This window comes from Aphelocoma coerulescens, chromosome 2, assembly GCF_041296385.1.
Source record: "Aphelocoma coerulescens isolate FSJ_1873_10779 chromosome 2, UR_Acoe_1.0, whole genome shotgun sequence".
NCBI lineage: Eukaryota > Metazoa > Chordata > Aves > Passeriformes > Corvidae > Aphelocoma > Aphelocoma coerulescens.
Genome location: NC_091015.1, coordinates 48763863 through 48783836, shown reverse-complemented (window position 1 = coordinate 48783836; position 19974 = coordinate 48763863). Strand labels below are relative to the sequence as shown.

At 39.0% G+C, this 19974-nt stretch overlaps 1 protein-coding gene, 1 non-coding gene and 1 pseudogene across 14 annotated transcripts in view; 1 reads left to right on the top strand and 2 right to left on the bottom strand.

The window, feature by feature from the left end:
* SLC4A7 (solute carrier family 4 member 7) overlaps window positions 1–19974 on the top strand; it is a 92322-nt gene that overhangs the window by 7663 nt on the left and 64685 nt on the right. For 2 of the 13 annotated variants that reach the window (XM_069007345.1, XM_069007334.1), the window contains exon 1: window positions 17568–17739. The exons of 10 other annotated variants lie outside the window; for them this stretch is intronic. In XM_069007345.1, coding sequence (XP_068863446.1) covers window positions 17704–17739 — 36 coding nt within the window. In that variant the 5' untranslated portion in view covers window positions 17568–17703. Of the gene's footprint in view, window positions 1–17567; window positions 17740–19974 lie in introns of those variants that run through there. One more of the 13 variants, XM_069007346.1, reaches the window with a different exon arrangement.
* Window positions 12286–12356, bottom strand: TRNAG-GCC (transfer RNA glycine (anticodon GCC)). Its single transcript has one exon. It is a non-coding gene; the product is annotated as a tRNA-Gly (tRNA).
* LOC138105907 (large ribosomal subunit protein uL15 pseudogene) lies at window positions 12438–12874 on the bottom strand (annotated as a pseudogene).

The window sequence follows — 19974 nt, the reverse complement described above, 5'->3', positions numbered from 1 at the left end:
CTGGTCCATTGTCAGGCCTGCTTGAATTCCTGCATGCAGGAATGGTTCCTGTTGTGCTTTGAGGATGTTGTCCTTGAAGACCAGCCAGTACTCACAGGCTTTGCCTTCACCCTCCTTTGTGGTCTTCTGTGAGGGTCTGCCAAGCAGATCCCTGGACAAGGTGAAATCTGCTCTCCTGAAGTGCCATGTTGTAACTCTGTACTGGGTTGTGCATTGCCTGCTGTAGTATTTGTCTTTTTCCCTCTCTCAGAACTTTAAACTCCATGATTTTGTGATTGCTGCAGCGAAGGCTGCTCTTGGCTTTCACATCTCCATCTGCTTCTTCCTTGTTTGTGAGCAGCAGGTCCAGCAGAGCATATTCACTAGTTGGGTCATTGATGACTTGCACCAAGAAGTAATTATCAACAAATTCAAGAAAATGCCTTGAGTGCTTATGTTTGGCTATACCCTACCAGCAGATACTAGTGGTTTTAGGCCCTGGAGTATCTGCAATCATGAAGCTCCCTTCAGCTTTCAAATGAAGGCTTTTTCTATGGCCCCTTCTTAACCAGGAGGTCTGTGGCAGGCACCTAGTACAAAGTTACCCATGTTGGACTGTTCTCTGATCCTTACCTATAGGGTCTTCAGTGCCTTGTCGCTCATTCCAAGCAAAGCAGGGTGTGTTGCAGCCATCCCATTGCATAGATAGAAACCTACGTCCTTCCAGGCTGTTTTTTCTAAAGAGCCTCTGATCTTCCATTGTAGCACCTCAGCCATGTGAGCTGTCCCACCATCCCTCTCTAATTCCCATGAAGTTATAGCTCTGCAGTGGTGCCTGGACTAAGTCCTGTTGTTTCCCGTGCTGTGTACAAGCACTTGAGATGGGCTCACAGACAACCCACTTCCACAGGGGAAGTGTGTGAGCCTCCTGACTTGTGTTCCCATGTCTTCACTTCTCAGTGTGACAACCTTTGTCCACCATGCCTAGCTTAAAGTCATACTCACAGGCCTGTTGTGCCTGGTAACAAAGATACTCTTGCCACACTTTGTCCGATGGATCCTTTTTCCTGGAAAAGGTTTCTGTGGTCGTAGCATAAAAGCTCTGCTAACAAGCATATACTGACCCTCTGGATGCATCTACTCTGCCCTAAGCCTTTCGCTTCTCACTGGAGGGATTGAGAAACACCACATGGGCTTCCTTGCCCACAGTGCTCAGTAGTCATTCTTAATTTGCTCAGTAGTTGCATTTTGGAAGTGTTACTGGTGTCCATATGGAAAAGCAGGAAAATCCAGTAGTTTGAAGATTTGATGAGCCTCAGTTATTCTAAAACGTTGTTCAGCAAACAGCAGACCTCCCAGGACCTCCTGCTTATCTTATCTTTCCTGTTGTGCCATGTGTTTATCTCCTCCTGCAGCTCTTTGACCTGGCCTGCTCAGCACCTCAAAGATAGCACACCTCCTCCCATAGGTGGGGGACTCCACTACAGTTGACAGCAGTGATCCAGGGAGGAGCAGCAGGGGCTTCCTGCAGGCCGGCATCTGGATGGTGACATCCTCCCTGAGCAGTTCTTGGAACTGGGATCTCTGATGTGCCTGTTCATTTGGCTGGTGTTGGGAGACTTCACCTCGTAACGTGTTGCGCAAACTTGAAAGGTGTTCCAGGGCCCTTTGTAGCTTTGGCTGTGAACTGCTGTGACATCTATTGGCTGAGCCCTGGTGCATCGATGTGCTGCACCCAGGTTTATATTGTGAAACTATTATACTGTACCATCCAGTTCTGTTCACAATACAGATTTAAAACACACGTTCATGTGAATGCTTTGGTCTACCTGCAGCTTGTTTTTGATAGGCATGTCATGTCAATATTATTTTTAACAACTTCAGTACTGTAAACTTGTAATGACTGCTATTTCTTCAAATATTCATTAACAATAATCATTAACATTTTTAGTTGGCTGGTGCTGTTGCATTGGTCAGTGTTGCATAACTTCTTGGCTTCTCAGCTTGGAGGGATCAAACACAGCAGATTTTCATGTTCATATTTTGCCAGATCATGTGCCTGTAATAATAGATATCTTTCCCTTACCTGGAAATATTTAACAGCATTTAATAAATACCTCATTGTGTAGACCAGAGACTGTTCTACCATATTGGAGATGCATCAGTTTTTGAAAAGCCTAGATTTTTTGCTTTTTGTTTGTGATATCTGTAAACATAATTACAGGTGGAAACACTGTGGCTTCAGTCTATGTTCTGGGAATATCTTCATGAGGGATTTTAACTGAATAATGCTACTGGTGCTTACTAGGGCAAGACCAAACCAGAGGATCTTCTTTTCTAGTTGCTCCCCAGAAAGAATGTTTAAAAGAAGGTATGCTGTGGGTTCTCTGACTAACCCATGAAATCAAAGGACTGATTGCAAGCTCTATATTTAGCATTCTAAGCAGCAAGGTAGGCTTATTTAGACTACTGTCAGATTTATTGGTTTTTTTTTTCTATTAAAGAAAAAAAAGCTCTTGGAAAGGTTGTATTTAAACTTGCTGCTTTTTTTAGGCTACTGGTTTTTGGAGTTTTTTTGCCTTTGACTTGTATAGCACTGTTGTGAGGATATACTACTATGTAAGCAGATGCATTTCTTTAACATGTCAAACATATTTCCAGACAGACTTTGTGTACAAAAAAGGAAATGAGAAACTTCTTGCTGAATAGCCACAGTTGGTGTTCCTGTTAGTGATAAATTCTTCATTTTGTTTGTCAAATGACTACACCCTACCAGCCATGAATTTTAAAACTGTTTATATAAAAACAAACAGATAGCATCTGATGATTGTTATGACTCATTTAAGGAAGTGATAAAACCCAAGAGTAGCAGAGATCCTTTCCTTTTTCAGCTTGTTTTTTTTTTATTAACTTTTCTGCATTTGCGTGCAATTGAGAGATATCGAAAAGGAAATTAATAAAGCAGATACACTTATAATTAATATTTGGTTGAATTGCAGATTGATAATAATTCAGCTTATAAATTAAGTTTACAAAACCAGCTTTAATTTTAGATTGCAAATACAAGCAATTTGATTAAAGCTATTCTAACTGATTTTTGTGGAAATCCTTGAGTTTTTTAAACTGCTGATATATGTCAGTCAGGAAAGGAAGAACAACCTTTTCTTTTGCTTGTTGGCATCAGTGTTGCCATCCATTACCTGCCTTAACTGCTGTTGCTATATAAGATGCTTGCAGTTGCTTTATATGTTTTTAGAAACATAACCAGAGGGCTTTTCTCAGCATAATTTGTAGTGTACTTTGCTAGATTGACTTTGACTGCTTTTACTGAAATATGTAAATGTACATGATTCTGTGTATTGTAAGAATAAATATTCTTTGGCCTTGTTTTTATACACAGATGCTTTAGGTAGAGCTTCAACTGAAGAAGATCAGTTTATTGAGAAGTTGAGTTGACTTTCCTGAAAGTCAACAGAATGAACATTTATTTTTAAACTAAGTAAAATTATAGATTTGAGCCTTTAGAGCAGGGCACACAAAAAAAGGTTGATAAAGTCTGATCACCAGGAAAGAAAATATTAAATAGGGGTAGGATGCTAACTTTTTTTTTTAATGGAACAGCTGTCCACCAAATGATTTTGACATAATAGGAAACCTTATTTGTCAAACAACATTTTGTTTGATGTGATTAAATGTACTTAAGTTAGTCCATTTGTAGACACAAATAAATTCAAATTCTTTATAATGTTTCCATAGTGCAGATGGACTTGGTAGGTAGCCTGTTGGCTCATAGTTTGGGAAGAAGATGGCCATATTCTGTTGAGTGAAGCCAAATAGCGTTAGTCTGAGACTTTGGTTCTTGAGCATGAGTAAATTGCCTTTGCTATGAAGATATAAATAAAGGGCAAAATATAAATAGAGATCTGAGGAAATTTGATATGCTCAAGGTCAAAGAATATACCTACTACTTCTATTCTGTGCTTTGCATTGACAGAACATTTTGAAAAGCCAGGCAAACAAGAAAGTTCAGTGTGCCTTTCTCATTGGCAATGGGGCCAGCTTACTGTAAGCCATTTGGTATATGTGATTTTAGCTAGTCCTAATACAGAAAACTTGAAATATGCTGCTTTGTTAAATAAGATAATGAATTTCTCTCTGTATTTACTGTATTTGCATTTATGGTAGCCCAGGCTATGTGTCTGATGATTATAAACTCCCGGATCCTGGAGGCAATGTAAAGGTGAGTATTTGCATGTGAAAACAGTAGTCTTCAAACCAGGTCTACTTCCTGGTCCACATATATCAACTCTATAGCCATGTTTCTTTGGGGGAGGGGTGGAAAAGTAGGTCTCACTTTGAAAACTGTCTTGGGGGTTGATGCATTAACAAATAATTAACTTCAGCTTCTTGAAAAAAGGCATATTTTGTCTTTGGCTGTTCTTGGAAGAAATGTGTAGTGTTTAATGACCATTGTTTAGATTATAACTTTTCAAGCAGCTAAGGCTGTAGTCTTGTAGGTCTAAGAGATTGCTGCAGAATACTCTTGAGAGTTGAAATTGCCACTGGTGCATATTCTGAGTAAAATCACAAGTGTCCGCTTCCAGGTGCTCAGGGAGGATGTAGCAAGAAGATGAATTTGGTGGCAGTGAAAGCACCAGGGACGCAGGAAAATGTTTATCTGTTTTCAGAAATGGCTTCTAGAGAATGGTGGCAGTGTTTCCAAACAGAGGTTTAAGTTTGCTTTAGAGGCTGCAGAGGTGGCAAGAGCTGGGGAGAGGCGTGAGCAGTGGCAGTACAGGTGTCAGGTGCTATGGAAGCTGTTGAGAGCCCAAGGGGGCTGAGGCTGGGAAGCTGAGTACTTGTGGAAGTGATGGAAAGGGAATCTGTATTTGTATGCATGTTTGTTTATGGAAATGAAATGTAAGTGTACAACATGCTTGAATTTCTAGTGAAGAGTAAAAAAATACATACCTCCAAGATGGCATGTTTGCTTCTGTCTTTTGGCTTGCATTACTGCTGTAGTCAAGCTCAGAGGATGAATTGTAAAGAAGACTGTAAATAGTTTTATGTATTATGGCCACTTTATGCTATGGAGGACCTGTTTCCTGGCTCAGTTGTCCTATGGTATAAAACAGGCTCTTGGGTGAAGATAAAAAAAATTTCCTTCCTGTCTTGAGGGTTGCTAAAAAAAGATCCAAGTACCATGAATGTATATAATATGCTGTACAATTTAATGGAAGCCAAACAATGGCTCTTTAATAGTGAACAGATTGTGTGTGTATGTGTGTGTTTATCTTTAAGGTGTACTGAATTTAAATGGAAGAAGTTATGTATTGTTAAAGAAAAGAATGGACATGACCTTAATACGGAGAACTTGTCTCCTGTAGAGCTCTATATCAAAATACTTTTGTCTTGTACAAATCTAATATGTTACTAACAGATCCTTAATAAGCATTTTTAAGTCTAGTGGTATTCCTGAAGTGTAAGATAAAAAAGGGGAGAATAATCTGGGAACTGCTTTCAATGTCTTCTTGCTTACATAGGAATCATTAAGATAAGGTAATGGTCAAGAAACTGGCTTATTGTGAGAGGTGAAATGGGGCAAAGCAGAGCTTGGTGGTGTCCTTCTGTAGGTTCTGTGTTCAAGGTCATTCTTAAGAATTCCATGGAAAATTCATGTGTAGCACCAAGCAAAAGAGACAAGTTTTAGGTGTCTTGATAAGGCTGTAGTTCTCCCTTTCCCCATTTATTGTGGTTTATTATTTGGTATCTGGTGCTTTTCATTGTTATAGTGAGGTTTGCCTGACTTCTATCCTTAACCTCATCTGTTTATGATTTGTCAAAGGTTGGTCTCTATAATCCTGGAGGCCTTTTCCAACTTAATTGATTCTGTATTGACAGATGGCCTCAAAGGAACTGGATTGTCACTGAGTGCCCTGTTCTGTGTGAGCAGTGAGTCTGTATTCCTCTGATGTTGAAGGATTCCCATAGGATATTTTCTATTAAAAAAAGTTGCTTTGTGACTGAAAAATTGATGTGCTTACTTCACATACCTGCGAGATTGACAGTGACTTATACTGCAGCATGGAGAAGCATTTTCTTGGGAGGCTTTAGACCAGTGCTTCTCAGTTAAAGTGAGAAAGAGGCATTTGCAACTTAGCAGTATTCCTGTTTCGTATACTGCTTCAGGTATAACTGAAAACTGAGTTCCTTTTAAGTAATATAACATTGCCCTTCCTCATGTTACTGTGCTACTATTTCTCAACTTTGGCACGAGTTGCTAAGCTCCAAGCAAAGTGTGTTCTAGGCAGAGACCCACAGCAGCTTTCCAGTGTATTAATTCTAGGCAGACAGTAATAAAAGCTGAAATGTAAATGTGCCCTGGCTGTGACTGTATTCTTCTATTGGTTCTCTCTGCCATGTGCTATTCATATTACTGAAGAAAGTGCTTCTAAACCCCCTAGGCTCTGAGAAGGCAGCTTTGTTAGAAGTGCCAGAAATTGAAGAACCTATAAATATAATCCTGTTTTTCCTTTGATGTATATAGTGATCATGCTCTGAAACAGTCATGGGCAGTGATCTCCTAATTTGACACCACCAGAGGGGACAAAAAGTTGCATGATTTATGTTCTATATAATAAGATCAATAATCCTAAATCAATCCAAATAATAGAAAATCCAAACCTGAAAACTGTTGGTTACAAGTGAAGCAACAAGACTCTAAATGAGCCCATGTAAAAGAAGCAGAGCTTTTGGTGCAGTTGATCAATGGGACTCGTTGTAAATGAGGAAGCTGATCTTTGTTAAGTGAAGTCTACTAATTATGTATGCTAATATGTTGAACTTACTTGTAGCAGGTATTTTGACAGAAGTCTTATTGAGAACAATGGTTTATATCAAAGTTGTTCAGAGACTAGATGCAATGAAGCAACCAGAATTACTTGGTTTAAACTGGATAATTGGATGTGGTCCTGCCGTGGTGTTCTAAAACCCCCCACCTGAGAGCAATCAAGTCTTCGTCCTAGAAAATGCTATAGCATATAGCTACAGCACAACAGAGGAGCTGAGGACTGAGCAATTTGTCTTCCTTGGCAGCTGAGGGCTAAGTGAGGTTTCTGGTTTTAAATACTTACTGGCGACTTTTGTTGTGTGTGTCTCTGGTGGTGTAATAGAGAATGCCTGTAATTCAAGGCCTGCTCACGATGTGTTTGCAAAGAAGTGGTGCCTGATTGTCAAGAGAGTGTAATGTGGGTGAGTTATGTTCATGCCTTCTTAGATCACGTATTAGGAATATCCTGTTGTGAATATGGCTCCTTCAGTGACTTCCTAATTTACAATAGTTAGAATTTTCCTCTGTGGTTTCATCAATTTCCAATAAAAGCAACTTAAGCAGAGGGATTTTTTTTTTGTGTTGTGACTTTGTTGGTATATGTTCATAAAATCTTGGTGAAGAGGTTAGTGTTGGAAAAATTGAATTTGAGTCGATGCTTCAGGATTAATACTAAATATTAAGGATGTCCCACTTCAGCAGTGTAAGCGCTGATGTCTCTCCTTTAGAATCATAGAATTCATAGACTCATTTAGGTTGGAAAACACCTTTAAGATCTTCGAGTCCAACTGTAAATGTTTGTGCCTTTATTAACATGCATTGACAGTTCTATTGGTAACATTAGTAAAAAAGACTTCAGTCAAGTTAGTTTGCAACACCTGGAAAATACATGAATGCTTAGCTGAAAGAAGATGGGATTTTTTGGGAAAGCTTAGTTATGAAATGTAATACTACTTTAAAGTATCAGTAAGTACATAGAGGTAAGACAATTATTATTTAAATAAAAAGAAAATGGGGAATTTTAGGAAATCCTTAGTGGACGCTCTTCGATCACCCTCTGCCTTCATCCTCCTTATAATTGTTATGCTGTGAATGTGGCTAATGACATGTCTCATCTCTCATCATCTGAAAACTGCATGCCTATTTTTGTCTCCTAATGCTTCTAAAAGGACTTTTAGAAATGTGGGGTTATCTTGCATATTCAAATTAATACCCAGAGTAGAAGTGAAGCCTGCTGACACAGTGGTTCCAAAAGTCTGAATTGTGTAGTTCCCTGTTGTGCAATGTGCCCGGGGTGATACTGTTTAGGAGAGCAGGCATATTTATGAATGTGTGTAAGTTGCTAATAGCATTATATCATGTGTTATCAAAAATCCAAAAGTTACATTATGGAATGAGTCAAAAGTAGAAACAAGCGTCAAATACTTAGAACAAACTTTTCTTCAGGCTGCTTTGTTTCATTTCCTAAACAGTAAGGGTAAATAAGTATTGCAGCCTTTTCAACTGCTTTTTGTTTAACATACTTGGTATTTTAGTATGCAGCTTCATAATTTTCTTCAATAAAAAAGACTGTAAGAACTGCAAGAATGGAGAGAATGATGGATGTTCTCTGTACTGCTGTATGATAGCTTCCTGTCTGGGGCTGTCAGAATGCTATGGTTTTTTCCCAATGTATGACTACATTTCAAATGTTTAAGCATTATGACCTTATTTGTCTGAAAAAAGTCCTCTTCCTTGTATATCTAAATCACTTTTACATGAATGAAAATTTAGAGTTAATGGCAGGATCAGAGTGTGCAAGAGATTTTTGAAGTGGACTGCTTTCAGGTTCCCCCTAGTGTCCTGGTATGGATGTTGTAATTCTAAAGTGAACTACAGTTTTCCTTTAATGGGAGAGCTTCCTTTTAGCACAGTTGTTCTGTCCCAGTGAGAAAAGGGCATTTTACCCTTTCTTTGAGTTCCTGACAATGCACAAGGACCTCAGACAACATAAAAAGCTTTTAGTAGACATTTGGCCTCGTTACAAATATTTTAAAATAGCCATTTATTTGTCTCATTGTGCTTGAATGATTTTGTTTTATATGCTTTAAAAAACCCACCAAAACCCCACAAAACAATGCTTCTGCTAGTGTTGATTTTGATAATCTACAATGAAACTGTTTCAAGTTGAAAAAACTGGTCATTTTGGAAACTTCCGTTTTTAAGTCTGTAAAAAGTTGTTACAATCAGATATGAAATTATTGCTTCTATTTAAATGAATTACATCTCAGACAGAAGCTCTGAAACTGGTGTTAAGATAACCAAGAGCTATGATGTTGTGCTGCCCCAAATATCAAAGTGTATTCAAACGTCAATAAAAAGGTACCATTTTCTGCCAAAGTTGAATGTTTTATTGTCATTTAGATACTATCTCATGTAATTAAGGTTAGATTGCAGTGGAAGCCAGTTTGATTCTGTCTGTTTTGTACAGGGGAGATTTTTACAACATGCTGTTGGTGATACTTTTCCAGTCTGGTTTGCAGAGAGTTGATTTTCTTCTGTAGAGTCAGTCCTGTGAAGAAATGTGAGAATAAATCCAAATGATTTGGTGGATAGGTTGATTTCTTTATGTGTGCCCAGACATAGGTGAAGTAACACTGGAAAAAGAGATGGATATGCTTATAATATGCATATGATCTAGGCAAATGAAGAACTTTATCATTAGAAACATGGGCAGTTGCCTAGAGGACAAGTATGTTCAAATTTTTCCTATTTAAATATTTCTTTACATGTTACTTTTGGGAGTAGGTGAGAAAGTTTCAATAAAGCCCCTCTTAACTGTTGTTTCTCATATATCTCATTTATTTTTTCAAATTCTTTTCTGTATCAGTTTGAGACGGAACAGTCTTTTGGAATTATGGAATGGTGAAAGCTGTGTTTGATTGCCAAAAGCCATCATGTAAAGATGTTCTTCCCTCCCAGGAAAACCCAGTTGAGCATTTAAAATTGTATTAAAGCATATGTAATTAGGATATCTGATTGCAGAAATTTATTTGATATCATAGCACATTCCCAGGGCTGTAAGCTGTGTTGTTCATATTTTTTTATATGCTACAGTAAAAGGAAGTATTGGATTCTGTGTAGATGCCGTCTCTACAAATTTTATATTATTGGAAAGAAATACTTATTCTGGAGACCTGGTTTCTAAATAATGAGAAACATGATGCAATTTTGTTTTTACTTTCTCTTTTTCTCCTTATCTAATATGTGTAGAAAATTCATTTTGTTACTGATACAGTTGACTAGAATAACTTGCATTTTCAGCATTTAAAAATTCCCACTAGCTGTGAAATCCTGAATTAAAAATGTTAAGATAAAGTTCTTATGGACACTGAGTGGAGCATATTTGATTCATGTTTCTGGAAGGTCTTTGCTTCCATATATCCAATAATATATCTGGATGATGTATTTTGTGTATTTGTCTTAATGTTTGGTTTACTGTGCATTTGACTTGGTATTTTATTTTTTTTTTATCTGTTAATGGTATCAATTATGTTTGTAAGGACATCTTAAAGCTGTTTCAAGTTCAGGCAGAGAGTGCAGGAAGAGACTTTGTGTCTAGGGCAATGACTTTGATTTATTGATGACATCTTTAGAGTTCCTAGGGCTGGTCAGAATTGCATCGCAAGGAGCATGGCTGGTGTAAGTTTACTCTGCATGTTCAAATTTGCCTTACAAGAAAACCATGGCAGCAGAATTTTTATTGGTAGACTTTATGCAAGGCTAGATAATTGTCTGTCTTCCAGAAGTCAATGTGGAAGCCAAAAGCCTGTCTTAAGTTCTTTGCTGTACATGCTCCAGTTTCACTTAAAATGATTGTCTCAAATAAATTGCCTTTCCTTGAACATGTATTTGTGCTACTGGATGGGAGTGTACAGATGAAGGTGCATGAAAGTGTGGTCTATGGCTTTGTTAGAAAGACGGGTTAACTTCTGTTGTTCATTTCAAAATAAGGAAAAACGGCTTTTCAGGAGCAGCCGTTTTAGTAGTTCTTGGCTGGTTAGAACTCCCATGCAAACCATGCTAATGCTGTCTGAAGTAGAGAATTCTAAGTGTTAAACAAATGAAGAGCATCTGATCTGCCTGCCATGTGTTAGATGCTGTCAGCTTTCCTTACTAAGTAGCCTCTCAAGTCATAAATTTATAATAGGAGTCCTACAGCATTATTTTTTTCTCTTTGCAAGAGAAATGTGTCTTTTTCAGAAGTACTGTGTTGTAGATTGTCTTTTACATGGTTTTCCACAAAAAAACCCTAATAAAATACTAAAACCAGTATCAGTAGTTGTCCTTGAGACAAAGAATGAAGTGGCTACAAAAGAGGTAGGTAGCCTTTCTCTTTTTTTGGCTAATTTTCGATCCATCTTGGTTTCCCTTTGCATTTAGTCAACTGAACTTTCCTGTAAAATAAGCACCATGTACAGTGGCATGCATGAGTCAGTTGTGTCAGAATCAACACCTTACTTTTAAACTGACTTCTCCCAAAACCTGCTAGTCAGACTGAAAGCAGTACCCTTAATACATCAGAAAATCAGCTACTTGCTTTTCTAAAACAAAAACTGAAGGCGCTTCTCTGTATAGCTTTACAAGACAGTAGGCAAGGCAAATAAGAAACAGAAGTGAATCCCCTTTTAAATGTCCCTTCAGTGGCCCTTCTGCAGGACCTTGGAATGACTCTTAGAAATTTCAAGTTCTGACAGTTTTTGTCTAGCATGTCTTTATTTCAGGCTTTTCAGACTTTTAAGACTGTGTTGTGCTTTAGAACTGCAAGAGGAAAATGGAAGAAATTTTGGCAAGAAAGTATGTGTCTTAAAATATGTCTTCATGGTAAGGGTGAGCTGGACTAACTAGTTCCTGATTTCTGAAAGGGAAAATGTCATTCCCACTACATCCCGTCTCCTTTCCTGTAAGCCAGTTCAACTTCTGAAGCTGTTGAAAAACCGCAACAAAACCTTAAAAACCACCCTACAAGCTGAACCAAGACTTGTCAGTTTTAGTTTTCTGAAATGAATGTTAACTGAATTACATGTTTATTCTGGGTTGGAAGGCAGAGTCTCCTAGTTCCAGCACCCCTAGTGTGGAAAGGGACACCTTCAACTGGATCAGGTTGCTCAGAGCTCCATCCAACCTGGCCTTAAACACTTTCAGGGATGGGGCAGCCCCAGCTTCTCTGGGCAACCTGTTCCAATGCCTCACCACCCTCACAGTAAAGAATTTCTTCCTGATATCTAATGCGGGCCTACTTCTCTTTGCATTTGAAGTGCAAGAGGCTTTCTCCCAGCCTTTCCTCCAGGGAAAGGTGCACCATCCCTCTGATTATCTTGGTGGCTCACCTCTGGACTCTGTCCAGCAGATCCATGCCCTTCCTGTGCTGGGAACTCCAGAGCTGGATGCAGCAACTCCAGGTGGAGTTGTGGAATCACCTCCCTAAAAGTACCAACTGCGTTGGCCGGGAATCGAACCCGGTCCTCCCGCGTGGCGGGCGAGAATTCTACCACTGAACCACCAATGCTGATGGTTATTTTATTTTTTCTTTTTCCAGGTCATTTTACACATTGTCTTTATTAGAAAAAATTGAACAAAAAGAAAACTTCTAGTCCACAAACACACAGGCACCACCAACTTTGATTTTTTCCCTCTACTCTTCTACTGAAGAACTTTGCTTTCACAATTGGGAGTTGCTTGGGCAGCTTCCCCTTGCCCAGCACTTTTTAGTAGCCTGAGTGCACAATATCTGTGACTGGGGCCAGTCCAGCCTCATTTTTCATGTAATTGAACTTTTTCTATTCACGTGTAGGTGTCCACAGTTTCCAAATTGACAGTAGCACAGAATTTTTGGTTTCTTTTCAAGTGATAGTGTGTCATGCCTACTTTTCTGAAGTAACCAGAGTGATACTTGTCAAAGTTCGTCTTGTGATGCTGCATACCACCAGCTTTACCATGTCCTCTGGGATGTTTCCTGTGTGTGCCCATGTGGCCATGGCTAACATGGCCCCTCAGCTTCTGGGTGTCCCTTACTCTGGAAGGCATGCATCGGTGTGCGCCAGGGCAAGGAAAGAGCCTGGTGCTTGTTAGAGTGAGGAAAGGCAAAGGGGGTGGAAGTGGGAAAGCATCAGATCTAATGTAAGGCAAGCATTTTTCATGGTCAAAATATTATGAGAAGAATGGAAGGTGATGTGACTGGTACCTCACCATTTCTCCAAGCTGAGATGTGAAGCTACAGCAGTGGAAGTGTGGCTCCACTGCAGTCCAAGTTGGACTTTGCTAGAGTTGCGCCGTGGTCCTGCTCTACCTCCTGTGGGCTCAGCAGTCTCTCCTGCCTGCACCTCACTGGTACTGAGTGGCATCCGAATTGAAGTGGCAAAATACCGTCAGTGCACTTTTATTGCTGGATCAGTTCCCTGATCTGGTATGTTGCTGGTTCACATTATGGCCAGCACTAGCACAAAACAGGAATTGCAGCTTTCTGGTACTGTCTGCCTTATTAATAAAATACGTGTGGATTGCTAATACTTATTTATTTTTAGTAGCTGTGAATTTGTTGTGGTAGAGGCTTGCTAGTACACTAGGGGCTGGTTGACAATCAGCATGTGTAACAGTGCTAATAATCTGACTGGCATTCATGATACAAGGATTTCAGGTCCCTTGAAGTTCCTCAGCATAACTTTGGAGATGTGACTTGCGGACTTTTTATTTTGTTGGTTTTTGTTCGTGTTGTTTGGGGTTTTTTGTTTGTTTTTTGTCTGTTTTTTAAAAATTATTATTTTATTAAAATAATCTGCAGATGACAGTACCTGTATTCTGTATGTTATAGCACTTATACAGCTAAGAATGTATGATGAAATGCTGTTGTAGTTCAGATTGCACATACATGTTGCTGTAAAATCTTGGTGGGGTTCTGTTGGAACATGGTGAATTTCATCTGTCTATACTGAGGGACGGTTTTGATTCCAGGAACAAGTCCTGGAAAACTTCACACACATCTTTTGTTTTTCTACTTCATCAGTATATTCAGATCAGGATGTGGGGTGATTAATGCAGTAATACATAGTACAGAAGAGAACATAGTAATCTTTCTGTTAATGAGGGTTCAGGTTGTAAATTTCAGTAGTATCTCTAGAGAATAAGTACTCAGCTGTCCAAATGATGTGCAGTTGTGTAATGTCAGGAGGGTTTAAACTAGTAATCTGCCTCATGTTTGCTCTCAGCATCATGGTGGCTTCTGACAGCTGTCCTGCAATGTGCTGAGAAACCCAGGAGTCCACTACTGGGGCAATACCCCAGAGAATATCTATCCGGAACACATCTATCTTTTTTCTTCCTTTCTTTTTTCGGAAACACCCAGTTCCGTGTGTACGTGCCGATGCAAACTGAGGCAAGCTGAAGCATGCTGTGCAGATGTATGTCTTGGGAGCTTGCTGTTATATAGAAATTGTATTCTGAAAAATACTTGTAGGCAGTAAGACTTCTGAGTTTTATGGCTAGTTTTAATTCGTTAAATGATGAGCCGTTGCCTGCAAAGGTTTCTGTGTTCCCTTGCTAAGGCAGTAGTGTTTCTTTAGAGGAATACCCTATATTTAATTTCTTTGTAATAAGAAACTCCTAGGAAGCTGTTCTTAATATGATTTAGTAGATTCTGATTTGATAAGAAGCTGAACAAAACCATCTGCAGAGGTATTTGACATATGAACTTTGGACTGTGTTGTACAGTTTGCCCCCTGCATCATCTTAATCCCCTAGCACCTTGCCTTCCTCCTGACTGTCCCATGGCCTGGGCCACCTTTGCCCCCTCCAAAATAAAGGCTTATTTAGAAGTATTGTCATCCTGTCTCATAATTTTTTTTTTTTTTTTTCTTTCCTAAAAAGAGATGCTTTAAGCTTGTTAAATGGTGTCCTTTCAGCTGCATGAAGAAGGGTGGCAGTGGACTGGGTTGGCTTTTTGGGGCTGCAATGTTATAAAAGATAGTCGTACAATCACAGACTAATTTGAGTTGGAAGGGACACATAGGGATCATCAACCCCAACTCCCTGATCTAATTTGCTTATGTAAGGAAGGGTTGATTTTGGACTATGGATGCAACTCTTAACACTCCACCTCCCTACCCCCAAACCAGGATTTTAAAGTATCAATAGAAACCTCATACTAGATGTATGAGTTTACAGGGCTGCATGTGTGGGTATGTCAGTATGGTCTCTGCAAGCAAACAAGCACTCAGTTTCCCTGTGCTCATATCTGGCTCTGTCCGATAGCAGCTGGGCTGGAGCTCATGTGGTAAATCCTGCTGAGAGCTCAGTCCTGCTTATTGCAGCTACTTTAAATGTCCTGCCATTTCGGAATGGCAGATTAAGCACAGCTCTGCCTGCTAGACACTCTGCAGACCCTGCAGTAAGGCAGTTCACTGCCACTTCATGATGGGTTGGGATCAGAATTGCACATCACTTGGGAAAAGATGAAAAGTTTTTCAAAGGCATAAGAGCTCAGATGAAATTTTTTTCTTTTTTTGCCTGGATAAGAGGTACACACTCTTTTGGACCCATCTTTCAAAAATATGCTGTTATAGACTGAGATAAGGTTAAATAGAACTTGAATGGGTATAAAAGTGAAAATAAAGGAAAGATTGCAGGGAAAAGTATATGTTTCATGATAGGTTCTTATGTTTCTTTTATTTAAAAAAAAAGCTCTCATACACTTCATAGAGATTTTTTTGCAGCATTAGACGTATGGTTAAAATCTTGCTCCAGCACAAATAGTTCTGCTCGGAGTTCTCAGTGTTGTCACTGAACATGTTCAAGGATGTGATAATTTTGAATGTATTTGCCTACAGTTTGTTTTAGAATACTTCTGTAGTTAAACGTGTTGAGACAGTTGCAGTTTGAAGTTGCTGTGCTGTTCTCCATTTGATGGGAAGCTTTTTCCTGATATATACTCTAAGGGAAGAACAGACGTTTATCCACAAAGTGTTTTGGTATGGAACTTAAAAGACAAAAACTTCCATGTGCTTTGGAAAAGTGTGCTTATATTGCTTCTGAGTGGTTTTTTTGTTTTGTTCCAAGACTGAGTGACTGTTAACAAGGAGTTGGTTGACTACAGACTATAAAGAAATTGCAATAAGCTGCTTCAGAGAGGTGGGGTTTTTTTCTTTAAGTATTCAAACCAAGCATGTATTTTTTCCCAAACTTACAAAAATTAAAAAAAAAAAAAAAAATCAAAAAATCAAATGTGTGATTCCCACCCCTCTTATTCTATCCCTAAGGAATAGACAGTCTCTTTTCCCTGAACACACCCACTCCCAACCTAAACAAACATCTTTTTTACTTGTAGCAATTGAATTACTTCTAGTGTGGATTTATGCCAAGTAACAGTTCACTGAAGTATGGGAGAGGCATCAGGACACAGTTCATCATAGCTGTTTCAGTATTCATCTGAGCAGCTGAAGAAGAACTACATGAATTTGTGCTCTCTGTTAGAGAAAGAATAGGTGTGATTGAGGATGCACAGTTGAGAAGAGATCACTAAGAGTTAGGGTATCTGATATTTTTGTTAAACTTTGTGCTTGCTATATGAATCATTTAGTTTATAGCCATTTGTGCATGGTAGCAGAGAGGCCTTCAATAGCTTGGAAGTGAAAAGATGCATACGTGTGTTAGAGTGAACTTCTATTTACAGAGTGGAAACAAACTACTTTTAAACTCTCTTGTCAGCACTATCTGAGAATACTTTTTTTAGCCTATGGTTAGAGAATTTTCTGGACTGAGGCAATGAGAGGAACTGAATGTGGCCTTCTGATTTCTCTACAGCTAGGTGATAAATAACATCTTCACAGTTGCACAATGTATTTACACCAAGTTCATGGACAGTATGTTACTTGTTTTATTTTGGCCAAGTTGTTGGTTGAGGTGGCACCACCCCAGCTTCATTGGTAGAGTTCTCATCAAACAAGACATAGGAATAGAAGAATAAAGACCAAGGAAGGCAGTGGCATGTCTTGAAGGTTAAGTTATAGATAACTCCTCAAAGAGCCAGTTTTCCCATGCATTACATGATGGGACAAGGAGATTAGGGTGTGTCAGTGATGAAGAGGGAAAGAGCAAAATGCAGCTCTGAATTTGATCTGCTGGAGCAGAAGTTGCATTTTTCTAAGGTTGGCTTAAGGAAGGAAAAAGTACAGCTACTCATGTAATGCCTGAAACAGACGTCTTACTCTGGGAGGACACATGAAATTAATTGCAGCTAACATCAGTGCTTTTTTACTTTTTCAACAGGAGGGGGGAAAAAAAGGATTTTTCTTTTTAGGAAACCTTTGTTTATTTTTTTGAACAAGAATATATAGCTTATGTAAAAAAAAAAAAAAAACCCAAAACAAAACAACAAACCACCTGCTTTGGAATGAGTACTCAGTGAAAGGTTGATAGTACAGCTATAAACAAACTTAGCAGATGTTTGGCTTCTGGGTTGTTCTGTTCTGGGACCCGAGGTACAAATGCGTTTTCGTTTTGTAGTGCTAATGAAGTCTTGGATCAGAGCAAAAATATTACCTTGAAGCTGTTCTTAGCAGCTGTTGATGCAGAAAATTTTACGTCTGGAACTCAGTTTCAGTTCCTTTTTTGGTATTCCCTGAGCTGGAATTGAAGGCATGCCGTCTTGCCCATTCTGCTGCTGTGTGACCCTGGGGTAGCTGTAATCAGTGGCCTGGGAGATGAGCGACTGGAGCAGGAGCGATTGGCTGGGGAGCAATTTCCCGGAGTACATCTGTGTCAGGCACAGCGAGCTAAAGCAGTCATGTATGCGCAGGCTCTGATCTCTTGGGAGGTTCATTACAGGGTCTCGTACAAGGGCATTCTCTGCTTTGCACATCAGCATGGAAGAAGCTCGTCGAGGGAAGAAAATGCAACCTGTATGTAAATAGCAGCTGTGTAACGTAATAATGGCTCAAATGTGATTTGATGCAAGTGATATTTAGCAGCTGTGGCTCAGAATTGTGTGCTACCTTCGACTCACTAGTTGTGGAAGAAATTTTTGAAAGATCTGGTGATAGAAGTAATAGTTTGAGTAGAGACTTCTGTATTAGGGAAGGTATTTGCTGTGTTGTTACAATTGCTTAATCATAGTAACCAGCTTAATTCAGAAAGAAAATGTGCTTTTACAGTTGTGGCAGTATACCAGACTTTGAGAGTGGTTGAGTGTTTTGGGTTGGGTTATTTTTTTCTTTTTTCTTTTGCATTATTTTGAGTCAGCCTGTCTTAATTTGAAGGTTATCTACTGTGGCTTTGCCTGATTCTGGTAGATGTTTCTGGTATAGCAGAGATGTTTCTGGTGGAGAATCTTGAAATAGCCAGTTAATTGTTCTTTTTTGGCAAAAAAATGAAAGTGAACTTAATGACCTGTGTAACTGAAGTAAAATGTTTATGGAAAGAACATTTTCTTCAAACCTCAGTGGCACAGGTACAAAACTCCATTTGTGGGGATTTGTACAGTGAAGTAGTGAATTCTAGTATTAGTGTTACAAGCTGCTGCTTAGCAGTTGTATGGTTGTCATTACCTCTGCCATGTAACTGCAATGCAGCGTGTAACAGTGATTACTACTTTAAGAGTTTCCTGGAAACTAAAATCTATGGGATGGTGTTTTCCTTAGGTGACAAACTCTAAAAATCCCTGAATTATTTTATATATGACAACTAAATTTTATATTCTGTTGTGTGAGCATAAGAAGTAAGAGTTTGATTTAGATGTGTTAAAGTGCATCAGATTGCAGTGGCCTTCTGTTGTCGAGGTCTCTGTAGTACAGTGCTCAATTTTTGGTTACCACTGTGGTGCTACTTTCAGCTCTGGGCACAGAACTCTATCAAGCATGTATATGCCTAGAAAACTAGGCAAAGATATGAGGTGACTAGTTGTAAACATAGTACTTCTGCTTTTTTTACCTCTAATCTCAGGAATTCACTTAAATACATTTAAGTGAATGGAGATAGGGATTTTTTTTTGAATGAAATCTAGTACTGTGAGGCAGTGATAAAATGCAACTTTGTAAAATAGCTGGTTTAATATTAGATACGCAATTTGATATCTTGTGTTGGATTGGTGACAGTATTTGCTAAGTTTATGCATGGTGGTAGATTTTCTGGCTTGCAGAACACTCAGGATGAGTTCAAATGGGCTTCTAATTTTAATCAAATATTCACCTGCACCTTATTTGTCATACTTTGCTAGGAATCAAGCCATCCCTTTTTCTTGTGCTCATTCCAGCTCAGTTTTTTTTATGAATTGCTATGGTGGGCCATAGTTGATAGCCATTCACAATTGTAACCAGTCTCCTGTTGGTATTATGTTTCCTTTTCTTTCTGACTTTTTCTCCCAATTTAATTTTCTCTTCTGATTAACACAAACACTTGGTTTACTGTCCAAAGAAGTGTTTAATTTTTCTGGGATGGGATGTAGCTTCTCTTGCAGGTTGTGGTGCTCAGTGTGACCCTGACTGGAGGAAGGCCTGCTAGAACTGAGATAAAATGACTTACAAACATTAGATTTCAGTGGTGTAAGAAGCAAAACATTAGTATGTTTGGAACTGCTTTTTTCCTGAGAGGATTTGGGTTTTGTGGTGTTTAAGTAGCACACATACACATCTTTAGTGCCCTCCACATACAGTTTTGGAAAATAAAAATTACAGTGCAACTTCTGGAGAGTCTGACTGAAGTCTGTTGATGTCTTTTGGGCATACTTGTCCAAACAGGGTTTGTAGAGCTGCTGTGTTTTTTGTAAGTCTTCTAGAAGGAGATTGGTCAGATGTATTTAGTAAGGTAAGCTGAGCAGTTAATTAGAGGATTAGTGGGCTAAAAAAAGTCTAAGTATCCCTGACCTCTTTTGTTATAGTTATGGTCTTATTGAAATAAATCTAAGTGTCACACCTTCCTTTGAGACTCTGAGTGTAGCTTTGATTAGGAGGGGCTGTCATTTACATGTGAGGATTGTTGTGTAAAATAAGAATTGTATGAGCACGGATAAAATTCAGGAAAAGGAGTGGTGTGTGTGATGACACCAAAGCCATTGAGCTGTACTAGACTCTTTCCTGTACTGCTTGAGTAATACCCTCTGCTAAGGCAGTAGGGGAAAAAAACCTCTGGAAAGCAGCTGC